We start from the raw sequence: 16,742 nt of genomic DNA, 5'->3' as shown, positions 1-16,742 counted from the left end.
ATAATAACCTCAGTAAAAATCTGTGGCGTGTTTTTGAAATCGAATTTGTTTTCATGTTGAAGAAAAAATAAAAAGCACTGAACCGGTCAAGTGCGTCACGTGTAGTGAGGGAGGCGCAGACGCAATCGCATGATTCATTTATTGAACAAAAAGAAGCCACAGAAGTGAACACATGAAACCTACATCAGCACCAAAATATAACGAAGCAAAAGTTTTAAAAAATGTTGATAATAATTAGCGTTCCCTTTTCAAACTTTTTATCCCGCTTTATTAACATAGTTGGCCTTGCATTTCATTACTGTCCAATGAGAAGCATGTTCACTCAAAGAAGTGGTGAATTCAATTTTAAGAGATTAATTTTCATTTTTGAGAGGTTGTTTGTATTTATCTAGAAGACAAAATAATTCCTACATTTTTGGTTGAAAAACAAACAACTGATCAGATTACTGTATTTATTTCCAAATGTTGGCCATTTTGTTTGAAAATCAAGTGTCTACTAATTAGGCATTTGAATGTTGAAAGCTCTAATCTCTACAGTCATGTTTCATCTAGTCATCAAAAATAAGCCATAAAAGTTGTGTTTCACACATTTCCATGAAAGAGTGAAGAAACTTTTTTTTTTTAATTTCGGGAGATTTTACATAAACAAACAAAAAACATGCTTTTCATTGGAGGGTGACGTGACCTATAAAAACATAAAAATTACAGTCTGCTTCCAGAATACCCATTGTGTGAATGGATTTATATACATATATATTTATGTATATACATAGCCTACAAGATTAATATACAGCAGTTCAGTATAGAAAAATGGCATGCGTCTTAACCCACACGCTCCCGAGGTTAGGCTTGTGGAAATGGATACAAAACAAAACAAAAAAATACTGTCGGTGTCGCAAAGTATCAAATGAGTGATTCCGTGAGCATGCGACATCGAAAGGCAGCAAAAAAAAAAATGCGTAATGTGACAATTCCTTTTGTTAGTCAACTTGGCAATTTGATTTGACAGACTTGTTATAAAACTCGCACACACCAACACACAAGGTGAAGTGAACAAACAAAGGCACTGATGGATATGAGCTCTAGTGTGTGTTGTTGTTGTTGTTGTGTAAGTGTTGTTTTTGTTGTGTGTGTGTCAAGCCATTTGTGAATGAATCCATACTACCGCAGCATGGATCTGTCTTACTTGTGAGGACGCAATGCGTACTCAAGGACATGGACCTTCCAGCTGGATTTCAAATAAATTCTCCAAAGAGCTTTCAGTAAGTGTGTGCTGTGGTGTCGCCTTTCAATATTTGGGTAAACTTTCCCTGGCATCTTCCAGTTTAGCCAGAACCCACTGAAAAGTCAACAAATCAGGTCAGAACCTTCAAATCCATCTTTTCATGAAGAGGACCAATAGAAGGACGGCGACTCACCGTGGCGATCTCGGGCGTCTTAAAGTTAATGATCTTGCCAAACTCTTTGGCGTGGAACACCGACTTGACTCGTTCCTGCAAAAGTTTACAAAAACGGGCAGGAATGAAGGTTTCTTCATTACAAAAAAGTGATACGGCTCCTTTGGAAATCTCGAAGAACAAAAACGATTGAATTGAGGATGATAATGCAGGCTCAAAAAATCTTGAAAATCCTGAACCTTGAATAACAAAACATGTAAACGATATGTTTGGTCGCTTGATCTCGGTATTAATTAAAATCAAAGAATTTCATATGGCTTGCATCCTCTAATGAGAAGGTTTGGACACCCATGCATTAAAAGGCCAAACAATTCAGGCTATTAACTGTTGAAAACGCACAGCTGACTGTCGACCGCGTTTCCAAATTTTGACAGGTACTGTATGTGCTGTATGTATTTCATCTTTTAGGAAAAAAGTTTGACTTTTCAGAGGTCCCCAAATATAGCGGTCAGTGAATGCGTCTCCAGTGACATGCTGAATGCACTCAAAACAGCTGTTTTTCCTTTTCCTCGCGATGCGGCCCAAGTTCTTTGATGTCTCCATAAGGACAGAAGTACCAGCTCCTCATAGAGGATAAAGAATATATTTATGCCAAATGTTTAAATGTGTTGCTGCAACACTTTTAAAAAAAATAATTTTCTTAAAGGGTTATGCATCTTCTACGACGAGTTAGCATTAAACTAACACAAAAACGATAGTAAAAAGCAAGCAATTGAACGTGCTCACCTTGGCCTCGATGCGAAGCCGGCGGTTCTCCACGATGGTTGGCTCCTTGGTGAACTCGTCAAACAAGTACTGCCACTCACAGATCAGTTGACCGAACGTGCCCGTGGTCACAAAGAAAATGCCCCTTGCGTAACAAAGAAAAACAAGATCATCGTAATGGGAGGTTCTCAATGAGGTCTTTGCTAACCAAGGAGGAGTGAGCACTTACTTTTTGGTGATCATGAGGAAGTCGGAGTCGTTGACTTTCGCGTGCGCAAAATAGCGGTATTTAGCAAAACGCCCGTTCTCGATTTTCTGCAAAAAACACACACAACATGGACATCACACATGCGACATTTTTTGCGGGCTTGAATGAAGGCTTGAGAAACAAAGACAACGAATGGCAGGTGGAGGTTGAAAATGTCAAACAATTTATTGGGAGAAATGGCGGGGAACTGAGACAAGATGGAGGATTGGAAAAAACAAAACAAAACAAAGAAAGTTCTTAACAATGGCAGGAATAAGAAAACAGAGATGATGAAAAGATGACCATTGGTGAAAAAGGGCATGAATAAAGAAGGTGAACCCCCTCCCTCCTACACATTTATTACAATATAAAAAAAACACACACATAACTATGTATACAAAAGAATAATCTCGACCTGTCTAGAAATCTGGCAAATATATATATATATATATATATATATATATATATATATATATATATATATATATAGTATTTAAGGGATGTATTAGACCACTTGGTTTTAGAAAAGCCCTCATGTGCTCTATAGTGTTTTAAAGCGTTTTCAGTGAGAGCTAAACTTCCTCAACATCTACCTTCACAAAGGAAGAAATAATTCTATCCTTAATCATTATTATTATTTTTAGGGGGATCCCGGAGCACTAGCTGTCTTCCTCTTTCTCATCATCTTCCTCCTCCTCATCCCAATCATCCTTACTGTCAGTGAAGAGGCTCAAGCTAGTCTGTGGATATGACAAGAAAGAAGGAGGTCACGTGAGACACATGACTACACAAGAGCACCACCATGTGTCTATGGCCCGCTAAGTCATGTACTAACCCCCACAAAACTGCTTTTCAAAACAATACTAATCACTATAATAAAGAAAGTGCAGTAACATCACTCTATCCCATTCCTTCCACTGGCTCCGTCAGATGATCTCAGCGCAGAGAAAACAACATGTGGGACTTCCGATGCCTTTGAATATGGCGCCGCAACATGCACACATCATAACGAATAGCGCAGGAACTTTAGCTGCTTCCTCTTCACTCCTTCTTAACTTTGTTGAAAGCGAATTGCAAAACAGCAACTACAGTCTTTCCAATTAAACAAATTTAACACTAAAAGTTATTATACTATGCAATATAAGTAGTAATACACATAATGATTTGATAAACACATACAAGAAATAACATGTACTGTTTCAATGTTATTTTATACAATTGGCTAAAAAACTTTAAATCAAACACATCTACTAAAATAATGCAAAATTTAAATAGATGTTTAATGTAGCATGTGGGCTGTAAGTGTGTGTGTCATATCCATTTGGTTACGCGCCTTTTAGTGTAGTTTTAGGTTAGAGTTTTTTTCCAATCAGAACCAGCGAGAGAGCCTCACGTTGAAGGTGACATGTACGCGCTCTGTGATTGGATAATCAGCATGGAGGCAGCGCTTTGCAGGTCAACCAAGCTTGACTGTGGTTGTGACAAGCCCTGTGTCCTATGCTTCTGCAGAGCGGTCATTCTCGGCCTTTTTTTTTTTTTTTTTAAAGTAAATGTTTTTTAATTTTATTTCATTCGTATTCAATTGATGGTAAATAAATAAAACTGTGTTTTTCTTATATTAAACTGTGAATTGTAATTTTAATTAATTTATCCAACCCAATATTGTTGAAGATTATCTGCTCTTGGTGGACTTCATAAAACATTGTGGACTACTAATTTTAAATTCCCTTTTATTTTTAAGTTTTGACAGTATCACATACATTGATAAGTTTTAATCGCTGATGCGGATTTATTGGTTTAAATGCTCCGGAAAATACCCTGTGTTGTATACGATTAAGGTGATGCAACACCCAGTAAAGCGTACGTGTGCTTTTGAGGGGTATTAATTCGAGTCGGACATCACTGAAAGTGTAAGTGTGAAACGCACGTACCGCCAGTGCTCAATACAAATACACTGAATATTTTTGTTTGAACGGGATTCATCTATGAATTATATAAGCCTATTTAAAAGATGTAAATAAGTACGATGACACAATTTGAATAAAACCCAACCTTAAAAGTGCAACAAACATATTTTTTCAATAACTTTATTTTGGAATATTCATATAACTTATGATATAAAATAAATTCCAATAAATTGACCCGTGTTGTAAGAATTTTATATTATATTTAATAATTAACATTCCACTTTCATATGAGCCTTTTCTAAACAAAACATTTAGTGTAGATACAAACGTAAAAAAACAACCTGTATCAACCACATCACTTTTAAAGCTGCACAACTTAAATACATTTTAATATGTCAAATACAATTTAAGTTACTGTAACTTGCAGTGATTTAAATCAATGTAATTTAAATCATGTATTTGCCTAACACTAGTAATACAATAATTAAACAGCCGAACAAATACAAAAAAACCTCATGCCCTGGCAAGTATAGCGTCTGCCTTGTACTACTCCCATCTGCCTCTGGAGGTATTGACCTCCTAGCCCGATCCACACAATATGTAAGAAAATACAAAATGCTTGCGAGCTGATAGGGAGTTTTTCGTTAAGCCACTGACCAAATGTTAAGCTTAAGTATCACGATTCAAAGCGGATGACTTGGGTGGAATGTGTGTGTGTTGGGGGGGTACATTGTACCATGCACAACGGGTCCTACCTGAAGCATCTGACTTCCGATGCCCTCCCTCTGCCTGTACGGCCGTATGACGCCATCCTCGTGGATGAAGCGAGGAGGACGCAGGGATTCAATGTCCTGCGACGTCTCTGCTGCCCTAAAATGGGCAGGCGAGCACACAGTTCAAAATGTTGGCGAAAGCGGCCCCTTGTGGGCATTCTCATTTTGTTCGTCTTGTTTAAAATACCTATTTAAGACAAAACAACATAAAACAAAGGTTGTAAAAATCAATAGAATAACCTCTTGATTCCTTGAAATGTACTGCTAGCCATGTCGATGATGCCTCCAGTGGGTCTGGCAACAGCACCCACCAAGCCTTTCCCAACTCCTTTGAAGAAGCCCGCTGCCCCTTCCTTTTGTGCTCCTGACCAGGACATCATTACAAATTTAAGAATGAGCATACAGTGAACACTTGTTTATCAAAGAACAAAAAGCAAACAAAAAATCTCCGTACTGCGGAAAGTTGAATATATCATGATATGGGCCTTTTTTTTATTGAGAGAACTCTGCGAGCAAAACAGTGAAAACAGAGTTTAAAACGGGGGTTTTATGTTGAAATGAGTTTCAAGTTTGTGGAAGGGGTTCTTCATCACAGAGAGGAGAGGTTTGGAATGCATCCCCCACAGTAACTATGGGTACACAGTACACTGTAAAACTATAAAAAGGAAACAAAAAAATTGCTAAATGAAATGAAAAAACAGCAACCTGATATCGTGAAGCCTTACCTTTAATGGGTTTTGTGACAATGCCGGTTATCCCGCTGACAAATCCCTGAGTAAAAAAACAACCCAAATAAGCCGCTGCTGCTCATCATCAGACATATTGTCAAAGTGGTGAAATTCATACCGAAACCAATCCTTTCCCACCCCTGGCGAGACCCTCTCTGAGGCTGCTGGGCTGCTTGTTCATGGCCTCTCGTCTTTTCTGCTGGTACTCTTCATCCATTGTCATGGCGGCCACGCCCTTCGCCATGGCACCCGTAATTCTGGAGGCTGCGCCGGCTATGCCCCCTGTAGTGCGCACAGGTTTCATACATAAGCTTGCGTACTTCGAGGGAACAGTTACACCAAAAACAATGTGCAAATATTGAAAAAAACACACACACACACACACACACACACACACAACAGTTCAAAGTGTGCAAACCCTAAATAAATACATTAAAAACAGTAATTCAATTACTGTAATTGAAAGTGGACTAATCATTAAATAAATACATTGAAAACTCTTAAAATGTAAACGATAACAATTATATAATAATTACACAAGATCAAGGAATGTGATGAAGTCCTCTAAAAAACAACTTGTGATGAAGGTATATCTAAATAAATTTGTTTTGACTTGGTGAAAACAAATACATATGCCGGTAAAAAGATTTTTTAAATTGAAAATATTTAAAAAAAAATAATATTCATAATGAATAAATATATCAACAGAGGAGTATTAAAATTTACGTAATGACAAGAATAAAAATAATGGAACCTTCCTTTACACATCTACAATACCATGACAAGAGAATAAAAAACTCAGAAACGAATTAATAATTCAGAAAATAATTGATAACTGAATTAAAACTCACATACATGGATAACTCACTTGAGTAAGTAGATTGTGAACTGATTTACATTAAAACCTGACCTAAATCTGGAACCAAATACATTGAAAAGTGACTTGGAAATAAATTCATTGTAAATGTAAATAATTCTTTTTTCTTACCTACAGCTCCTCCTACCAGAGCCTTCACGCCGAGTGCCATTCCTTCCACAAACTCCTCTGGTCCCTGAATCGCTCCCTGGGAAGCACCAAAAAAGCAAACACAACCACGTGGGTACAGTTGTGTACATTTATTTCACCTTTACACATTTTATTTATTTTCCCATTGGTAAAAGAAAAATACTTTGAAGCCACTATTGTATTGAAATGATAAACCCATGAGTTTCCCCGTTACCTGATAGGGTTCGTAGAAGAAGGCCTCCACTCCCTCGGACAGCCCTCTGATCAGACCGAAGGGATTTCCCAGTACATCCAGGCCCAGCACCAGTACATACATTTGCTTGATTGCCTGAAGTTCACAGGTGGTAGGTACGGAGTTTGTTGAGGGGCAACGTTTGCATTTATTCTTTAAGAAGGATTTTTTTTCAACATTTATACAGAAACGATTTTGAATTGAACTTACATGCATTACATTTTTTCCTGTCCTATTTTTGAGAGCATTAACCTTCAAATTAAGTGATCCTTTGTGTAATTAAAGGGAAGAAAAATAAAAACAATTGAGAGAACCACTGCGCTTGATCATTGCAGTTACCTGTTTGGAATAATGCCTGATGACTTCCCACTGGAGTTGCTGTGTGGTACAGAACTGGAAGGTCAGCTCAAAGAAAGCAAGCCTGAGACAAATGATATTCAATAGTGAGCCATTTAAACACAATAGTGTGACTTGATTGTTCGGTATGATTGGCGCGTATTACTTGAAGACGACGTCCTGCACGTCTGTGAGCGTGGCGCCGATGCTCTTGAGCAGCAGATTGAGCGATTGGATGGGTATAAGCTCCGTTTCCCTTTTCTCTTTCAGGCCATCCTCACCGCCCGTGCTCAAAGAGAAACTTAAGTGGAGCTGGGAAAACACAAATGCAAAAACAAAAATCAATTAAGCAGAGGAATAGACATGTTTCTGAGTTTACTGTAGGTGTATGCAAAATTGGTAGATTTATTTTCCCAGAAAATTATGTGGGGGGGTAGGTGTGGAAGAAAAAATACAATACTCAAAGATTAATAAATAAAAGTACATATTATTGTATGTTATTTACACACCTAAAGGGACTACCAGACATTATTTGGAGATAAAACATTAATTCCAGAGGTCTTTTTCTTCCCCCTTACACGAAAATAATTATTTTCGGATTACATTTTCCTCTTCAAAATTAATGTACCGGTCATAATATAAATGCTTGATTATTGCTTTACTTGAAATTTTATGACAAGTTTTTAAATACATTTTACATTGATTGAAAACTTTTTGTATTTTTTTCTTACAAATAGATGTAAGCTATTATTAAATGTTTCTCTAATGAATGATTTAACTCATTTTTCGCATGAACACATCTATGTACTATATTTTTTCAAAATTACCATTTATAGATGAATATTTAATTTCCCTCTTGAAGACTTGACCTGGGTTACTTTTGTCGTTTATTTTTTCAATACTGTCGTGAACTGATGCTGTACCTTGATGGGAGAAATGTGGAAATACTCGTAGAGGCTGATGGGTGTGGTATCGGCGGCAGAAACGTGGTTCAGCTCAGTCTTAATGTATTCCACGTCTTTCTCAAATAGTTCCACCTGGAGGAAGCAGAGGGGTAGAACGTGAATGCGGACACAAGCTGTAGGTCAAACTATACAAGGAGGGGCCTGGACCTCCTGTTGGACGCTCTTGGCGCTGGCATTCTCTGGGCTGAACAGGTCCAGAATAGCATAGAGGAAGCCCAAATCCAATTTCAGATCCATTTCTTGGATCAGTACCTTGAAGTACCTAAGAGGACGAAGAGAATCTAACAGCAGTCTCAACAGAAAATCCAAATTGACCATATATATTTAGTGTACCTATTTTAAAAGCTTTGTAACCTCTTGACACTCAGATTTACATTTGTCAGACAAGACTTAGGCTATTGAATGTTACTCGAAAAAATTATCCAACCTATCATCTCATTGAGTAAAAAGCAATTACCTAAAAAGCAATTTTGCATATTGCAAAGACAAAAGGTGAAAGTGAGATGCAGGTATTACTTTTTTGTCCACTTGGGGTCACCACACTCAAATATTATGTTATCGTATTCGTGACTGTTAATGTGTGTGGCTTTAAAGGGCTGTGCTGTTGATGACTGACTTGAGTCAGTGAAAGGAGTTGGCTGTTATTACCAGTAGTTCATGTTTGCCAGTCTGTGTATTGGGTCCCTGGGTATCAGATTTGGCCATGGCAGCGAGTGTACGTATGTGTTTATACGAGTAAATGTATTTATTTTGTCCAACATGGATTCAATAAAACAATTGAAAGAACATTAGCTGAGTGTGTTTTTGACCACTTGTTATGGCATTAGATTACACCATAACTAACAGCATTAGGGTATATTAAATTAGTAACATGATGACAGTTACATGATTGTAACTGCTCTTAGATATCGTTAACGGTACACAAACCTCTCTTTTATGTGTGAAATGATCATAATTTAGGATATTCATTATGGGCAATCCTTCCTTCATGCTCTCGTTATGTCGAGAGCCTGCAGGAACATTACTTTGTATAGAAAACTGAGCTTAAACTTAAGCTTCTGCCTTATTTCACTGCAAAGAAATAAAATTTGATACATATGATTTAAACAACACAAATCGACCCACAATGTGGTTAGAAATGTCTGTAAAGCTTAGTAAAGTACAAAGATGCGTCCTTACTTGATGCGGGAGATGTCAGAGTGGCCTGCTGCTCTGGTGACAATGCTAAGATCAGTCAGCGGTTTGGGCTCTGCAAAAAACAAAAAACAAAACATCAAAACAGACAAAAAAAACAAACAAACGAACCAATAAAACATAGATCAGTTCAACAAACCTGCATCCATGGTGACTGACTTTGGAAGTTTTACTGGGTAAAAAACATAGGGAAAAATGGCTCCCGGGAGCTGATTCTGGATCTGCGCAACATACGTACATCCAAAACAACACATTAAGTACACTTTGTCTTTTTTTTAGTAAACTGGCTTTCCAATGATTTTGTCTAACCTGGATGTGATGGATTTGGACCCGGTAAGAGCTCTGGCGCGCCGAGGTGCTGTATTCCACCTTTACGCCAGGCAGAAAATGCCTTCTGAGAGGGGCGTCACAGGGCTGCAGCAATCGCATATCTGTGCCATTGGGAGAAAGGCACACCTGCCAGAAAACAAGATGCAAAATAATGAACGACTGAAACTGTTTCTCAATGATAATGCAATTGAAGTAAAACCTCAACATTATGTAACAAAAAAAAGAGCACTGTGAACTAAGTTTCCAGCAAAAGATTAAAACAAAACAAATGGCAATTTAGATGTACAGTTAGAGATATAGCTATCGATATGTTTCTGACCTGAAAGCTGTTGTCCAGGTCAATGATGGCTTTGTCAACAGGTCCGGATTCAGTGTACTCTTTGAAGTGTTTCTCCAACATCTCAGCCGCTTCTGCGCTCAGAGGTTTCCACCGGTTCTTCTTCTTGGGCTTGAGTTCCCACACCACATCAGAACTGCAACAGAAAGACAGCAGTTGGCACAAAAAGATGACGGGACGTGGGATCAGGTGACGTACCTCGTGATCCCGATGAAGGAGACCTCCTGGCCGCTGTTGTTGTTGACCAGCGACACACCCACATTGTAGAGGGACAGCGTGATTTCCTGCTCGGCCAACTGCGCCTTCTCACTCTCGCACAGCAACTTGTAAATGCGCCGCTCCTCTGTGAACAGCACCACGCGCTGGAGGCCTTGGAGACCACAGACACACATTTAGTTTAGAGCTCTGTTCTCAGGTGTGCTTGGATCATTGTGCTACGAGATGCAGTTTTGACTTTACCTTCGTAAAAGGAGATAAGAAAAAGACTGCCGTCCTTCCCTAAGTCCTCACGCAGATCCTGTGGAGGCAAGAAAATAAGCGTTGTAACACTGGAGTGCTTTCAATACTACATCTTAGTGTGTGACTTAAGTCTGCACACCTAAGCAAAATTCATTTTTGCAAATGAAATGATATTTTATTTGAAACTATTTTTATTTTGAGTGAAATCCAATGTATATCGCAAACTCTTTATTTTTAAATGCACAGGTTGCTAAAAAGCAAAGTGTGAAGAGTCTCTGTCAGCAAATTACACACGTGCAGTCAATGAATAGTCAGTCACCATTGATGACAGACATTAAACTAGCAACACACTTTGTTTTATTTCTTGCCTGTTTACTTTGTTGTATTCTACAGCAGCAAGGGCAATCTGCTTCTTTCTTGACAAACACACTGTTGTCAGTGGTTCAAGGAAAATAGTGTAGAGCCTCAAAATGTCGCTCAGTGTGCAGCCATAGATGACATATATGACCATCCAGTGAAGTGTACTACAGCTGTACACGTTTTTTTTTTTTTTTTTTGCTTCTATTTCTCCTACAAGGTCTTATGTGTTTTTATACATACCTCCTCGCTCTTTAGCTTCCCGCTGTATTTGCCGCACCTCCAGCAAAGCTCCCGGGAGCCTGTCGGCTTGGTCCAAGTGTAGTGCACGGCTTTTCCTGCCACTAACTCCTCCACTTCTGTTGCTTTCTGGGAGCTGCACAAAGCATAAAAACGAAACAAACAAAAAAAAAAAAAACATCACACACTAGAAATCTTGGTAAAAACACACTCCTTTGATGATTGGAAACAAAAGTAAGCGCATCATGCAAACATATAGGGGGCGACAATAAGACAAAACCCAACCACCAAGAATGTTACCATGGCAACCCTCCAGTCCAAAGAAACTGTCTCAAACATTCAATCATGACAAGGAGAAATTAGCAGAACTGACACAAGAAAACCACTGCAAGATGCAAGACGAAGAATTCCGCTGGAAGATTCCCATGATTTGACACGAATGATGATTTGACACTAAGGAACGCATTTGATGAGATCACACTTGTTCCCCCTTTTCTACCTGTCCTCCTCCACTGAGAAAGAGAGGTCCAGCAGCTCATTGGGCACCCATGGGGACTCTGTCACAACGCTGCATGACCCACAACACACATAAATAAATAATGGGAAATGTGTAAAACATATAAATACACTTGAAGAATGGGTATAAAAAAAGGGAGTTTACTGTAAAGAAACACATCTGAATCATTTGCAATTTTACTACTGTACTTGATTGTACTGCACTTTTATTATGAAAGTGATAGCATGTTTTCATGACTTATTCAGTGGAGGACTTTTCAAGCGCTTATGCACTTTAAGTATGTCCAGTGTTCTCGATAGATTGCACCCAAAAAGCGGCAACCCTGACTGAATCTCGTTCTCACCACATTTTCAAATGGTGAATCCGCCAAAGGTTGGTTGGCAAAAATCTTCACAATTGTTAACTGTTTGTTTAGAATAACTGCTCCTGATTGGGCCTAATTTGGGCAAAATTCAGTACAATAAATGTCCTGAAATGGCCGATTGAAAACAAAAATATCCGACTTCCTCTTTATTATCAAGCATGAAGTACTAAACTGAGTATCCCAGACCACATGGGACAGACTGTAAATTTTCACCCAGGTAAGCACACTTGCCAAAATACTGTATGTGACTAACACACTTCATAACACATTTCTGGCTTATCAATTGTTTCACCTCTGATAGAACTGCAAGGTCTGGTCTTTAGTGTGGTTGATGATAAGGAAAGGGGCTGCACCATCGTGGTAGTCCGAGAATCGGATGGTAGCCGAGTGCTCCGATACGTTGACATCTACAATGATCCCACCCACCTAAGAAAAAAAAGCCCACAGTCGACGATATCAAAATGTTTCTCTTATACACAACTTGTCATCCGTTTTGTTGTTCTTACATTGTTATCCATGTGCAGCAGTAAGCAGTTCTCTGGCTGTGTGAAGTTGATGGTATGTGGTGGAGACAGACAACCTTCTGTTTTTACTTTCAGAATCTTGCCGTCATTTTCGGGCCAGAAGGGAATGGTGGCCTAGTAGATGATGAATATGACCACAAAAAACAACAACAGCAAAAAAAAAAAACAATGGTACTCTTAAATGTTGTTTTTGCATTCTACTAAAACAAAACACACTATAAATAAATAAATAAATAAAACATTTGAAAACATGTAAAAACATGTACTGTATTTGCATTCACCAGAGATGGGGAATCCAGGTCCAGAAAGTAAAAACCCTGCCAGTTTGGCTTTAGTTTCATGTGCTTCTAATCAACTTGCAGTCAAATGAGCTTGTTCACATACCTGTTAAGTGAACTCACATGTGACTAAAGCCAAACTGTGGCAGAGGTTTTACTTTCTGGACCTGATTTTCCCATCTCTGGCATTCTACTATAACAAAACACAAAATAAATGTAAAAAAACATTCGCTGCAAACATGGTCTATGGTAAGGGCTTCTATGCCCTTTTAAAATGTTGTTTTACTTTCTTAATATGTCCTAGTGATTGGTCATGGTGACTGCAGGTTCTCACCTGCTCAGGTGGTACTACTGTCCAGCTCTCCTGGTCCTCCTCACATATAAAGACAGTCTGCTTGGTCCGGTTGACCAGCATGTAAAATGGCATGAAGGTAACGATGCGGGTGAGACTGAAGCTGCTCGTGTCTATCTTCACACCAACCTGGTGGAGATAAGAGGGGAGATGAGAGGTTGCAAGTCAATGGCAGGGCATGCACAGACTAACCCCTATTCATACTCATATTAACACCTCGGAAAGTTTTGAAGCAGGGGTGCACCAAATGTGACTAGTACCTACATTTTAATGAGTAATTATTCTCCTTAATAAGAGGTTTAAAAAACAAAACAAAACAGATAGACACCTACCAGATAATCTTTATATTGGCCTTTACATTTCACATCTCCATAGCTTCCAACAGTGTCCAGAGAAAAATCATCCGAGAGTTCGCTTTCGGAGATCATGAGACGAACCTGAGGCAAGCAAGGAACATCGTTTAATTATTTTAATGGTCAAATTTGGCATTGAACTGCAAGCCTTGCCTTGTTGTTCTTAAGAAAGTAACGAGGTTTGAAGGAAAAAAGCAGCGGCATGTCGTAATCCAGCGGGTGCTTGCGGTGGATGTCGTCCGCTTTGTATTGCAGCAGCCTGCCCGTCTTGTTCACCATCCAGTACGGGGAGTGGATGGCCACTACCATCTGACCATGGTCGTACTTGACGTGCACAGCTATATCTAGTTCAGCCCGCCGCATCTCTGTCCCCTCACCATAGTCCTCTTCCTCCATGCGGAGTGACTCGAACACAATGAAGGCGATTTCCTCTTGCTCACTGCGCAGGCTGTTGAGAACAGAAGACTTTATTGAAAGCAGAACTAGAAAACCATACTGTATTTTTGTTTAAGTTGCTTTTATATGCAACAGATGGCCAAGTATTGAATCTTTCAAAGTAGGTGTAATTAAATATAGACAGAACAGCGGCAGGGGAAATAGATGGAAAATTGTACGCTTTAAGTATACTATATTTAGAGTTTATTAGAATTTTTTTTTTTTAATTTACATGTAAAAGTCACATTAAAGAAATCAGATGAATTATATTAAATTTCAGATCGGGGGCGTTCATTGTTAAATTTACTGAATATGCATATTGGACACGCCAAATTGTTCTTAGATGTGATTGTGAGTATGAATGTTTTTTTTTGTCTTTCTGTGCCCTGTGGCAATCAGTCATGGGGGATCCCCTGGTTACTGCCCCAAGACGGCTGATTTAGGCACCAGAAAGCCAGCGACCCTAGAGAAGATAAGTGTCTAAAGAAAATGAGTGGATGGATAGATATGCAACAAGATAAATGGTGTAAAATTGTCAGCTCAAGGTAAAGCATATTTTGATTTGATAAAATGTTTTTAATTTTTGACTGTCCCATCAAATATACGGTTAAAGGCACATTGCCAACTGCAGCTCTCCTTCCACATGAGAGGGCATTACAGCACCGATTGGTGGTGTAGCTGAAGCTGACTTGTGCCTCATAATTTGGCAAGGAAAAAATTAATTTCAGACACTGGTAAATCAAGTTGACATTGTACGTGATTAAATTAAACGTCAGTTGACGAAAACTCAAACCTGTACTGAGCAGACCAGTCTTGACCAAAGTAGTCAATCAGACGGAGGTCCAGGCTGGATTGGTTGATGACAGCAGTGTGAAGTTGGGCAGAGTGGCCAGGGTCCAACACAGACTCTTGACCAGACTTGTCACTGTCCTGTTGAATTAAAAACTGTGGTTTAGTATAATGCTTTTTTAGTATGAATGCAGAAACTCAGTAAAGCCGTACACTTAGTTTATAGGCGATGGGGTAAGGCAGCAGGTTTCGTAGTAGAGCGCAAGGCCACAGGTGGAGAACGAACGGGACATCAAAATTGTCCCCCACGCCGCCCGTGTCTTTAAAGGTCACCGTGTCCTTCACGGGCATGATGTTGACCGTCAGCATGCCACCAAGGTCTCCACTTTGGCGGCATGTCTGTTGAATGTGCATCTTGGGCTGCTGGAGGTTGATGTCGTCGTAGCTGAAGCCCTCCGAGCACTCAAACTGGTCACAGTCTTCACCAGTGATGGGCTGAAGGCTCAGCTCAGACCTGAGAAGTAAAGAGAGACAGAGGTGTGAGTCATGGCATGATGATGAAATGCCTTGGGAGCCACTTGTGTGTGACCATTTGTCCGTTGCATTCGTCGCATACATGGATGGAATTGCCACTTATTGACAAGTAATTCGGCAAATAAGTGATTGAATGCGCTACAAAAAATGAAAATAAAATACGCTGTGTTTATGGTGGCTTAACAAGTACTTTGAGACTTTGAGAGGCGACTAGTGGGTTTTTGCATGGGTGAGTCGCCATTACGTATTCATACCAAGCTAATGGTTAAATTATTAAAGTGTTTAAACTGTTTTGGTGAATTACTGTACATACAGGCTAGTTTAAAAGTAAGGTGAGTTGTAATTCTAGATCCTTAGGATCTATTGACATACGCACATCACAAATGCGGTATATAGACTAAACTGTGACAAAATGCAGAATATGTACATTTTACCTGTATGAGTCCAAAGGGACACAGAACTCTTCTGTTGGCAATGAGGTACCCAAATAAGTCGACCCCTCAAACACTTTAAAAGGGATGGAGAAATGGTTGATGATCTGAGGGAACAAAAATCAAATCAATCCTAAATATTCTGATGTTTAACCAGAACACGTAGGCGTTGTTGTACCTGGAAAGGCGAGCGGATTTTGATGTACTTGCTGCCTTCCACGGAATAAACCTGACACACTAGGAAGCGGGTGACTCCTGACACCTCATGCATGACGTTGTACATTCTCCGTCCGACCTTGATCAAGGGGATCATGCTGGCTGATGTGTGGCCCGCTGGAGCTGAAGAGTAGATCAAAAGGCACAACAAAATTCACAAAAAGGATGGGTATTTTATAAAGCTCATTGTGCGTTTACATCTTCATGAATCATTACTACAGTGGTCCTCTAACAACAGTACAGTAAAAAATGGCAAACAGTAAAAACGGTGTGTGTGTGTGTGCGCATTACTTCGTCCCGTTTAACCACGACAACTGAAATGAGGAAAATCAGTTCATTAACATTTGTATTACATACTTGGCTGAATATAGTAGTCCTTTTCACTAAGAGAGATCATTGCTGAGAACTGGTCAGAGTCAGTGGTGACGGAATAGTCCATCCCCAGTGTTTGGCCATCCTGCAGCTCCACAGTGTGGTCATTGCTGTGTGTGCCAATGGGTGAAAACATGTCGCTGTATTGCACAAACACGGGCAGGCCCAAGCGATTCTTCACCACAAACGGAGCCTCATCCTTCTGAAAGCACCCGGGGGTCTCCTTTGCGGCTTCTGCAAAAGCCTGTGGTGGTATAATGTGATTAAACATCCAAAGAAATACAAGTTTGTTGGGAGTATTGTT

The 16,742-nt window shown here is 39.4% G+C and overlaps 1 protein-coding gene across 1 annotated transcript in view; it reads right to left on the bottom strand.

Annotated features, from left to right (window-relative positions):
- Positions 1-120: 120 nt before the first annotated feature.
- vps13a (vacuolar protein sorting 13 homolog A) overlaps positions 121-16,742 on the bottom strand; it is a 37,854-nt gene continuing 21,232 nt past the window's right edge. The window contains exons 45-76 of the mRNA XM_088417041.1: positions 16,424-16,682; positions 16,029-16,189; positions 15,854-15,957; positions 15,099-15,399; positions 14,890-15,026; positions 13,815-14,109; positions 13,641-13,745; positions 13,291-13,437; positions 12,661-12,792; positions 12,447-12,580; positions 11,773-11,841; positions 11,277-11,409; positions 10,677-10,734; positions 10,416-10,587; positions 10,200-10,353; positions 9,860-10,006; positions 9,690-9,771; positions 9,536-9,605; positions 8,504-8,618; positions 8,315-8,428; positions 7,558-7,703; positions 7,395-7,476; positions 7,038-7,151; positions 6,806-6,881; positions 5,936-6,099; positions 5,815-5,860; positions 5,330-5,453; positions 5,072-5,186; positions 2,392-2,477; positions 2,184-2,307; positions 1,419-1,493; positions 121-1,339 (exon numbers count right to left, since the gene is read on the bottom strand). Coding sequence (XP_088273167.1) covers positions 1,289-1,339; positions 1,419-1,493; positions 2,184-2,307; positions 2,392-2,477; positions 5,072-5,186; positions 5,330-5,453; positions 5,815-5,860; positions 5,936-6,099; positions 6,806-6,881; positions 7,038-7,151; positions 7,395-7,476; positions 7,558-7,703; positions 8,315-8,428; positions 8,504-8,618; positions 9,536-9,605; positions 9,690-9,771; positions 9,860-10,006; positions 10,200-10,353; positions 10,416-10,587; positions 10,677-10,734; positions 11,277-11,409; positions 11,773-11,841; positions 12,447-12,580; positions 12,661-12,792; positions 13,291-13,437; positions 13,641-13,745; positions 13,815-14,109; positions 14,890-15,026; positions 15,099-15,399; positions 15,854-15,957; positions 16,029-16,189; positions 16,424-16,682 — 4,092 coding nt within the window. The 3' untranslated portion in view covers positions 121-1,288. The remainder of the gene's footprint in view (positions 1,340-1,418; positions 1,494-2,183; positions 2,308-2,391; positions 2,478-5,071; positions 5,187-5,329; positions 5,454-5,814; positions 5,861-5,935; positions 6,100-6,805; positions 6,882-7,037; positions 7,152-7,394; positions 7,477-7,557; positions 7,704-8,314; positions 8,429-8,503; positions 8,619-9,535; positions 9,606-9,689; positions 9,772-9,859; positions 10,007-10,199; positions 10,354-10,415; positions 10,588-10,676; positions 10,735-11,276; positions 11,410-11,772; positions 11,842-12,446; positions 12,581-12,660; positions 12,793-13,290; positions 13,438-13,640; positions 13,746-13,814; positions 14,110-14,889; positions 15,027-15,098; positions 15,400-15,853; positions 15,958-16,028; positions 16,190-16,423; positions 16,683-16,742) is intronic.

Source organism: Hippichthys cyanospilos, chromosome 1 (genome assembly GCF_059441005.1).
Source record: "Hippichthys cyanospilos isolate Australia breed blue-spotted pipefish chromosome 1, RoL_Hcya_1.0, whole genome shotgun sequence".
Lineage (NCBI taxonomy): Eukaryota > Metazoa > Chordata > Actinopteri > Syngnathiformes > Syngnathidae > Hippichthys > Hippichthys cyanospilos.
This window is presented reverse-complemented; position numbering and strand designations above follow the sequence as displayed.